Source organism: Ptiloglossa arizonensis, chromosome 5, assembly GCF_051014685.1.
Source record: "Ptiloglossa arizonensis isolate GNS036 chromosome 5, iyPtiAriz1_principal, whole genome shotgun sequence".
In the NCBI taxonomy this organism is placed as follows: domain Eukaryota; kingdom Metazoa; phylum Arthropoda; class Insecta; order Hymenoptera; family Colletidae; genus Ptiloglossa; species Ptiloglossa arizonensis.
This window is the reverse complement of record NC_135052.1, coordinates 28,295,088-28,305,927: the sequence shown is the minus strand read 5'-3', so window position 1 is coordinate 28,305,927 and position 10,840 is coordinate 28,295,088. Positions and strand designations below refer to the sequence as shown.

Sequence of the window (10,840 nt, the reverse complement as noted above, 5' to 3'; positions counted from 1 at the left end):
TAATTGATTCGATGAAGCTAGGTATGTATATCTCGATTGTTGGTAGTCTAATGTAAACGCGTTATCGTTCGACCGACTTACCTTCTACGTAAGTTAGCGACAGGTTTGGGAAACGATGGATGGGTATCAATCGGGATATTTCTTAATTATAGGTCGTTTAAATTTAGAACCAATTGAACGAGCACAGTAGGTTTCGTCTTGCTCGATACGTTTCGAGTAGATATATACGTTTAATCGATACTTGTATGCCGATCGCTTTCAAAGCCAGAGAGACAAATATTTGACACATTGATTTGTATATTCATTGCTCTCGCAGTCGTCGATGCATGTGAAGGGCAAGAAGAGCGTTGAAGAGGTAGACGAAAAGAGGTTAGGATGGTGATCCCGACTCGTGAGGAAAGGCAGAATCATCAGTTGGATTTGGGGCCTAGTTTGTCTTGGCTTTAAGATTTATTTTTTTGTGTACCGTTCGGGAAAAGCACGCGAGGAATCTCGACCACGTTGCGATTGGCGGGACTGGGATGGGCGGAGCCGGGCGGGTTGGGCCGAGGTGGGGTGGGGCGAGGCGATACAAAGTCGTCGAGTCGGGTTTCGAAGTCGAAGCTGAGGCTGGTTAGACGCGGTCTTGTTATCACTTTCTCTTGAAGCACGTCACGGCGTTGAAATAGCAACGCCAGTAAACACGTCCTTTCGTTTGTCCACGTCGCTGAAGTTCCATCTGAAGCGAACAACGGAAGATAACGTTAATTTCATTAAAAACATTCTCAAAGAAAATAATTATCCTAAGAAAACAGTATCCTAATCAAAGTATACATACAATAAATTTAGAATAACAATAGAGAAGTATAGTTATACTCTATAATGGGTTTTTGATTTAATTATATACGAAATATTACAAGGATGAAGAACGATCGGTGGATTAAAAGGATCGTGGTGGTACCATGAGAGTAGAATACGGACAAAGTTGGTATTTAGAAATTGGTGGCGCCATTTAACGGCGATAACGAGAACTTATTTCTCTACAAACTTGGACGTTTAGCCATTGAGAGCGCTGCTTGTGCTATAAAATATGCATGTAGTTTAAATAGTTCCCTTCATTCGATGTTGTATAATTACATATACTCAAAACTTGTATTTAATTTCAAGTTGTAATTTAATTTTGCACGTGAATTTATATTTAGATCAAAATTGTGTAATATTCTATTTTTTTTAGCCATTAGAAATGATTAGTTTTCCGAAGAAATTTCGACACCCTTTGATATTGATCGGAACTATACAAATATTTATCAATAACCGTGTAATTTGCGTTAAACAAGAAACGCGTTGCAATATATTTTAATTTGGGCGATTTCGGCGTTATTGCGATTATTTGCAAATTTTATCTAAACAATATAAGTATGTACAAACGTATTAAAATGGAACTAGTTAACAATGGTCGGTTCGTTGTGGCGATACCGCGTTACAGAGGTTACGTAGCGACATCTAACGTTTCGTTCGCGCGATGTTAAAAGTGCACCGATAGATAAAGAAAAGTGACAGAAATTTGCGACTTCCATTTATGCAGAGGAAAAAAAATTTCACTTTAGTCGCGGAGATGTACAAGTAGTTCATGAAAAATGAAACAAAGTCGGTAATAGCGCGCAAAGCAACCTTCACCGTTTCCTCGTCCGCCGTTGGGACAATTTGTGAATCACTCGGTAGATGGGGTCCCGAAGATCTTACGAAAGGTCTATTGCCCGCGAGTTCCCCTCTGCCTTGGTTGTCCACAACTTTTTGTAGAGCAACCATCAATTGGTCAAGCAGGAGTGCTGCCCTCTTTGGTACAACCACCTGAGAAAGAAAAAGATGAACGTTGTTTTATTATTTTCTGGAAGCTAATAATAATAAAAACGACAACAACACATCCAGACAGCGAGTTGCGCTATTCACGAGCGCGTTAATTACACGTGCACAGGATTTACGCGATAATTGATTGAATGGCACGAAGCGACGTACACCGTAATATATACAGACATGGTCGCGCACGCAGGGTGGATCCATTATTAGCTTGCTCGTTTCCATCGGTCTTTCGCTCCCTTGCTACCCGATATTTAATGTTTACGCCAATTAAAATTAATTAGACACGAGGATAATTGCCACGGAGTTTTAACTGCTGTGGGTCCCTAGCCGCGACACCGACCGCGCAGCTCTTTCGTTCGCGTTCCGTCGCTCAGATGTCTCATCTTGTCCTTTTAGAATGGCATTTGACCGGCACGTGACGGCAAATCTAGGTTACCTTCATCTTTGTTGATTTGCGTCAAACTCGATTCATTGGTTTTCACTCTGCACGCGGATGTACGGTCACCGACGCATTAAGCCGAGATCTGAAGAAACAACGAGGTATTTTTGTCGCGATCGACATTCGTACGATCAATTTCGACGTACAAGTGTACGTAACTGAAGTAAGAGTAATTAATTGTCGATATTTGGGTTTAATATATCTTATCCGGATTTGTTTCGCGTTGCGCAATCTCTTTAAGGTTAGGTTTAAAAGTAGCCGTCAAATGCACTTTACCTTTACGTAAATACGTAATTATATTATTATTTCAATTATAATGTTAGAATTTTAATCAGGTCCGAAGTATACTCGAAACGTCAATAATAGATACGATCGATTATTAAAATTCTATTCGCGCTCAAAGAGCAGCCAATCGATCGCTCGAGAAACGAGCTTCTCGTCGTGGTAAATTATCTCCAAAGAGTCGAAGCGAAATCGATTTTCTCCGATCTAACATTAACAATAAGTTGATTCTTCGTTGCGTACGTGTCTGTGCGACGCATGAACCGAATGTAGCCGAGTTGGATCGTAGTATCGATTATCGGATGGATCGTGGATAAGCGAGAGTCGATCCGTTTCGTAGCGTAGCGTTGGTCGCGTAAATTCAGTGGAAACCGAGCGCAAACGAGACACGCGTAGTTTTCCGAGGACACCGAAGTTACTCGGGATGATCCAACGATCCGTTTACCGGATTCCACTCGATTATCCCATCGTAGCTGGAAGCTCTCCGAAAGTTGCAAACTTAACGCGGATCTAATTACCGCGTTCGTTAACCGTACACGGTTCAAATTAGTTAACCAATTTGCCCGAGTACATATTATTTAAGCTTTGTCTCGATCGTGCGCGAAACGGTTCTTATCGAAACGTCTCGAAAGTTATTCAAACTTTTGTTTGAACAAAAATTCGAGAAAGTTATTGAATAAATATTTTTTAAATATTTTCATTTTATTTGTTTAATCGTTTATTCGTTTGTACGAAATATAACGGTAAGGTGCATTTGGAAGAAAATACGTAACAAGTGTTTTAAAAATACAGAAAGAATACCGCTGTTTCTTGTCCTCTCGTTAACTTTAAAGTTCCTACGTACTTTGGCCGTAATTAGAGCCGTGTTTCAACAAGAAGGAACAAGATAAGAGAAATTAAGACGAGCCTTTTAGAATAAAAAGTAACGAAAGTAAATGTTTCGCAAGACCGAGACGAAGCTCGAAAAGTAAATTGCGCAATGATGTCGTTACCTCCGATACATTATTTTATTTATATTTTATTTCGTACACCTTGGTCCGTATACCTATACCGATATAAATTTACAAACTCGTATCGGGATACCGGTAACTCTGATGTCGACCTTAGTCATAATTGTAGGTTAGGGTTAATAGCAGCGACGTCTACTCTCTGTATACGGTGCAGTAAAGGCGGTGTCACTGTTATTATCGGTAGGTACTGTTACCATTACTATCGATAATGTGCAGAATTTTACCGATATCCTTGTTAGCGGTATAAAAAGTTATTCCGACATCGATCGACGTATCGCTCGGAATATATACTATATACGTGTAAATGTAGTTTTCGAAGTATACGAAATAGTAATCGAGTTGTTTACGCATAGATGCGAGTACTTGAACGAAGGTTTCGATCACAATTTCTTTCTCGGTTGATATTGCAGTCGAACGTTGGTTCGACCGTTGCGTTCCGATTCGGAAACAGGAACATTTTTTATCCGGATAAACATTTCAAAATAACGAACGAAAGAGCAACTCTTCAGCGAGGATCTTTTTCTCAGCGTTTCTCTTATTTCCGCTCGTATTTTTGTACTCTGGATGCAAGAGATCAGCTCGTCTGGCGCTCGTTTCTCACTGTAACGTATTATGATCTAAAGTGGTCGTACACGCGTACGCAAAACGTACTAATTGGGAACGACGAGCGAGATGGCGCGCAAGCGAGCCCCTGTGGCGGAAGTAATCTCGAGGAATAGAGATAATACCGCGCGTATTGGAAATATAGTATTCCGGAAATCTTTGTTTCACAAACGGCTCAACTTTCGCTCGACACGGACCCACCGAGAACGAGAATAATATGTATTCGGCAGTTCCTCGCGTCGCCTCGCCTCTCGTCGGTTATCCTTTTCCCCCCCACCACTATTTTCTTTCGCTCGTCCGTTTCATCGGATGGCGACGTTGTCATTTCTATCGGGCCGTACCGTCTCGCGTAACCTCTCGCGAATCGTGCACGTTATTCGCGATCGGCGACCGTTCGCCGGAACAAACGCGGAGAATAAATCGTTACGCGGTATTCTCGTTTGTGGTTTATCGCCGAAACGAAACGTTCGTTGGCCGTCTTTGGTCGACGATTTCCCACGGAGAACGTCCACGGCGGCAAACAAGCACAGGACAAACAACGGGAAGGCGGCCCGTGCGTTATTCGTTTCTCGCGATTTCCCAGAGGACTTCCGCGGGGCAGCTTTCATTTCCTCGCGACGTTTCGTGAAAATCGTGGCAGTCGGCGGACGGATTATTGGCCCGTTTGCGAAAATATAAAGAAGATCGTACGACCGATGAACCAGGCGATTACCGTCCGCGTGAATTTCCCGCTGTTCGTTCCCTCGTAAACGAGACACGTAGGTACATACACACGTATTAGCTTCCGTCTGTGCTTTCTTCCAATTTCTGTCGCCCGTGCTGACCTCGTGGCTACGTTTTCGCGCGACGCTCGCGACGTCATCGCGAAATCTCGATCGCGCGGACTGCGTCAAAGGACGCATGGAAACGAGCTTTGAGTTTTAAATTGAACGGTACTCGATCGAAAAAACGCAACGCAAGATGGATTTACGAGAAACTCGTTACACCTTTCGATTAATTATTTTCGTTAACGTTGACAAGTACAGCGATCGACAAGTTTATTACTACTATTTACGAACGTCTCGACTTTTGATTCGAGTCGTTCCCGGTGTAGCGCGTCATCGATCCGAGGAACAACGAGAAACGAGAAATAAAAACGGTTTCGATCTTCTCGGTCGGGACTGAAATAAGTTTTTGCACGCGACACGCGCGGCAGGAGATTGGCCATTTTTTTTGGACGCGGTCGACGAGATTCTCTCCGAACCCGAGGTAACCCCGTGAGGGTGTTTATTTACCTACTTTATCGTTTACGGTGTAAGATCTTTGGTGGAGAAAAAAAAAAAAAAGAAAAAGAAATTGTACAGAACGGGACAATTCATTGATTAATTTGTTTAATTATCGCGAATTAAGCTTCAAACGTACGGAACTGTACGGAGTAGTCGCCGCTCGATGAAAGAAAATAAAAAAAATAGGAACAAGGTCTATTCTCATTGGCGTTACGACGAAAGTAACGAGCGAAGAGTAGGTAGCAGAGAACGCGGCGAATAGCGTCCGAATATTCGTTGTCGATCCATTTCGTTTGGTCGTTTTATTTTTACGGGTTGACCGCGCAATATTCGTGCCCACGCGAGACAATTAACGAGAAAGTCTACGCTACGCTCGAACGAACGGGATTCGTCGTAACTCCCGAGAGATGGACCAATCGCGTAAAGGCGAGATACCGTCGATGATTGTTCTCGAACTCGGTCTCGAAGTAACGCGCGAAACGAAACAAAACCGAACGAAGGGAAAAATGAGAAAACGCCGACGAAGAAAGAGGTCCGGTAGTTTGGTAGAAAGGAAACTCGTAACAGCGAGAGAAAGTAGAAAAAAGAACGAGTTTGGGAGAAAGAAGTTTTGTCGGCACGTGCGCCGTCAATTTCACGATCAATTCGCGTTCGAAAGAGCACGGACGGAGTCGTAGTTTCGATTTTCGAAATTTGAAATTTAAGAGATTACGAGGCGTTCGAGTTGCGACAGAATTGGAAAGGTTACCGCCGCGTTCGGTGTTCCGTTCGAGGGGTAAAGTTTCCACGAGACTTAATTTTCCGAGTATTAATTTTCGTTCCGTCGTAAGGTCGCGAGATATTTTCAATTATCGGTCCGTCGACGACAGCGTCCGTTTTCCAACGGAGAACGCGCGGGGGCTTCGTCGAACGTCGAGCGAAATTCGTCCAAGGTGGTGAAATTAAATCTCCCGTCGACGTTTGCGCGGCTGGAATTCCTTCGTCCTCGGTAATTCGCTTTGAATCGAGCCCGTCGGTCTTTCGAGCGATTCCAAGCAGCGAGGTGAAAACCGTTCGAAACGATAATTCGAGTTGGCTCTTCGAACGATCGTTTGTATCGAGAACGAGCCGCGAAGGGAACGGGAAAAGGACGAGACGGAGGAGCCACCTGGCGGAGCGAACGCAAGGCCGTGCCGAAGCGCGGTACGGGGTGGAAAATTAACGCTCGCGGGTGAAACGAAGCGTTGAAAAGGTGATCTGTGATTTCTTCTTTACCGGTTTGAAATACTCGTTTCTTTGCGTTTGATATCACGAGTATTATCGAGAGTATCGTTTTCTTGTTTCCGTCCGTGCGATCGCAGGTCGGCGAGCGAGAAACGCGAACGAAAAGAGTGGACCACCGCGGATCGAAAACGCATTCGAATTCCGTTTGTGCGCGAAACGTGCGTCGAATCGGGACGAGCGTCGCGCGTACGGCCCTCTACCCCCTCTCCGCGGTCCGATCGCTCGCACGCGCTACTACTTTGTATTCGTGCGCCGCAAATCGACTCTACGAAGTCCCGTTCGGCCACGGTCGGCGCACGAATTCTCGCAAAGGCCGCTCGGGTCTCGCGTAATCGCATCGAACGCGTCGGCGAAGGGCGAAAGGGAAACAAGGCTGTGCTTAATTGCGACGCTCGGTCGCGAATCAGTGCCGACCAATAATCGCTTGCGTGCCAACGCGCGACAGCGAAACGAGAATTAAGACGAGATCTGTGTTTTTCGCGCGTCGCTCGGATACGTATTTACTGTCCGTTCGTAGAGCGCGAACAATACCCGACGAAAAGGAGAGGGCGTTAGTGCGAGCGTTCGCGGTCTCTTTCGATAGGCGTTCGCTCGGTACCTTCGGTTTCGATCTCGTCGTTTTCGATACGAGTGTCGTACACGCGCAACGATTCGAAGTAGTTTTACGAGTCTTAACAAGCGAATTTTTCAACAAGCGGGCACAAAGGAAGACGAGGCGAATTCTTTTGGACAAAAAGGGCACAAATATTGGTACTTTAACCACAAAATTACCACGCGAAGAATAACGTTCGGGTTAAAGGGTCAACGAATACCGTTTGTCGAAAGGTGTTGGAGGGGGAAACACACGTGTTCTAAATGTCGATTCAGGATGCTGTCGCGTTGCCTTTGCGGTGTTGGGAAACGAGTTTCTCGTATCGTTCGATTCGGCGCAAAAGAAACGCAATTACGATTCGCTCGCGTCCCGTAGATTCGATCGCTTCGAAAGGACGGAACGACGAACGAATCGTTTTCGAAAGTGGCGATTTTCTTCGACGGTAGCTCGGAAGATTAGCGAAGCGGGACGCGGGGCCGGTGGTTCGGGACGTGGAAAAGAGAAGAGGAGGCAAAATCGGAGTGCACGAAGAAGGAGCGTTTTCTCGCGTGGATCGACGATCGACGAACGATAATCCGAAGAAAGGACTCCTCCGCTCGGCTCCGCTCCGAACGCCGGTTTCAGGGCACGCGTTTCGAGATTACGAGCAGCTTCGGCAAAGAGAGTACGCGTAATCCGCGGCTACAAAGGGCTGATCGGGTTTTAGCGCGTGTTTAGGGAATCGCTCTGGATCGCTGCCGGCAATTTTAATTAAAATCGATTCTCCCCGTGTCGCGCCGCTTTAAAATCCGCTCCATCGGACGAGGGACTTTGTTCTTCGCCGGTGAGCGAGTAATTACGCTATCGACGCGATCTCGACTCTTATCGATAATCGAATCGTAAACGCGCGGACGTCCAGGATTTTTCGTTTATCGATAATTGAATCACGATCGCGTCCGTCGATTTCGTTGACTATCTCCGCCGTTGCTGTCGTTTTTCCCGCGAAGGTGTCAATTATCGATACGCGCGTCGACGCGGCGATGCGCACGACGGAACGACGATACGCGATACGAAACGGACGAACGTCGAAGCTCCGACTAAACGCGAACACGTTTTTTTCGACTTTTAGGCGCAAAACCGACCCGAAGGGATCTCCGGCTCGAGAGACCCGTTCGGTATTGCCACTTTCAAACGACACGAACCGTTCGAGTACCGTTCGAATATCGTTCGAATATCGTTCGAGTACCGTTCGAGTACCGTTCGAGTACCGTTCGAATACCGTTCGAGTACCGTTCGGGTATCGTTTACTTACTGATCGAATACCGTTCGAGTGCCGTTCGAGTACCGTTCGAATACCGTTCGAATACCGTTCGAATACCGTTCGAGTACCGTTGAAACGATACACTTCCTCTATATAAGACGTTGGTACCGCAACGATACGGATAAGATAAACGGCCTCAGGGTGGACAATTTTGCGTCGAGGGTGCCGTCCCCAATGGTTATTTCGAATTCTGGAAAGGTACGCCGAGTAAGTGTATCCGTAGGTACGTGCCTACCGCGGCGCGAATCAGAGTTTTGCGAAATTACAGGGACGCGCGTTCTTTTACTCTTCGTACGCTCGAATTTACGATCGATTTTTGCGATCAAATATCGTCGCGTGTAATAGATCGCTCGATAAGTTTTGTCGTTCGATAAGAACGGTTTCTCGCATCTTCGCAAAGTCGTAAAAGAAACGCTCGCGGCCGTTTCGATCTCTTCGACGCGGAGCTTTGCGCTCCAGAAAGGTCCATCGGTTTCGTCCCGCCCTTTCCTTCACCGTTTCGAGTCGCGCGATCGCATAAATCGTATTTGCAAGGCCGTAAATAAATTCCGGATCCAGCGAGGCTGCAAAAATGTCCGTTGGTTCGAGCTCGCGAATGGTTCGAATCCCGATCGCGATTCCGCTCTCGAATTAGCGTACTTTTGCGGGCGGGACGCCGACGAGGCCCGCCCACCGACGAGAGCGATCGCGAAACGCGACCCGGAGGCAATTACGGAGCCATTCGTCGCGTCGGAATGGATTTAATTGTCCGTTGCTGTGGCGCGCCTCCGTTCGTTCGACGCTACGCCGCGTCGGTGCATAGAAGCGTCGTTGATCGTTTTCGCACGGCTCGCCGTGCGTATCGCACAATAATCGCGCGATAAACGCTAATTTCGGTCGATTTCTTTGCCGCGAGGTTTAGTAGTCGGCGAGCGTCGCGCCGACCGAGCCCCGGTAGCCGGCCGCCAAATTGATCCGTTTGTCGCGTCGAGCGGCGCTCCCCTCTACCGCGTTTCGTACTTTCTCCCGTGTTCGTGTTCGCGTTCGGTCGAGAGAGAAAAAGAACGATACGCGTTGCTTCGCGCTCGGATCTCGAGATTATCGGAAGAACACCGAGTCGGGCCGCGAGCTTCGGTTCGTCGATCGTCGTGGGTTCTTCGATCGGGGAGAAGACATCGTTCGCTCGAGTCGAAGAGTCGCGAAGGACTGGACGATCGTCCCTAGCTGCGAGCCTCGCGCGGTCGCGGACGCGTCGCTATTGGTCGAGTTGGTCGTGCGTGCAAGTACAACGCGCGACGAGAAACGAAACGGAACGAAACGGAACGAAACGGAACGGAACCGACGGAATGGATACGGGAAGAGACGAAATACGCGGAAAATGTAGCTACGACGTAGGATCGAATTTTATTTCATTTTCCAACGCGTATTTTGCGTCTTTTTACGAGAATACAAGCTTGAGAAGTCAATCGACGAGTGAAACCATCGTCGTTCGAAGCCGTTACGATCGTTGTCGAGGGTAATCTCGGCATAGTACACGCGTACTTAAATATTACTTGAAACCGTTCGATCGGTCGCGCGTTTGGTATCGGCCGGAAGTAGAAGCGCGAATAGATAATGGATTCTCGCGGCGATAATCCCTCGTTACGGTCGACGCTTTTTTCCCCGCTAGTTCCCTCCAATGAAATTTCTATCGAGGTTTAACGATAACGCGTTTAAATTTCATCGCGTTACGCTCCGAAAGTACGCGCTCTTCGGCACGGAAGTTCCTCTATTTTTCGAATTTTTTCTTCGAGCGATTCCTCGAGTAAAGTCGTCGATCGGAAACCGGAAACGCTGTTTTTTTTTTCTTTACCATCGGGAAAGAGGGTGACGCGGCTGGGTGGAAGCGTCCCTTTCCTTTTCACTTTTTATCGATATTAACGCGAGGATCGTTTATCTTCGTATTTCTCGCGACATTGGGGTTGTTTCCCGCGTTTTTTTTTTCCATCAGCGAGCGGACCAACGTACGTGCCGCGTCGTCGACTTGTCCGATCGTTCTCGTCGAGATTTTCCCGCGCTTTTTCGAATCGTTGTCGCGAACCGATATCGAGCCTCGACCCTGTTCTCCCCCTTGTTTTCGACACTCGTCGAGCACGGTGGTTCCGTACGCACGTAGCCGATCGTTTAATAACGTTGAAGGACAACGATATATGTTACGTCGAGTTACATCTACGATGTTTGGAACCTTGACGACAGCGGGCCGAAATAATAGATCGTTCGATAAGTTTT

At 46.8% G+C, this 10,840-nt stretch overlaps 1 protein-coding gene across 2 annotated transcripts in view; it reads right to left on the bottom strand.

Moving 5' to 3' along the window:
* Window positions 1-414: 414 nt before the first annotated feature.
* Window positions 415-10,840, bottom strand: part of LOC143146741 (uncharacterized) — a 29,961-nt gene continuing 19,535 nt past the window's right edge. Inside the window, exons 2-3 of one of the 2 annotated variants that reach the window (XM_076311327.1) lie at window positions 1,651-1,830; window positions 415-718 (exon numbers count right to left, since the gene is read on the bottom strand). In XM_076311327.1, coding sequence (XP_076167442.1) covers window positions 632-718; window positions 1,651-1,830 — 267 coding nt within the window. In that variant the 3' untranslated portion in view covers window positions 415-631. The remainder of the gene's footprint in view (window positions 719-1,650; window positions 1,831-10,840) is intronic. The other variant, XM_076311328.1, reaches the window with a different exon arrangement.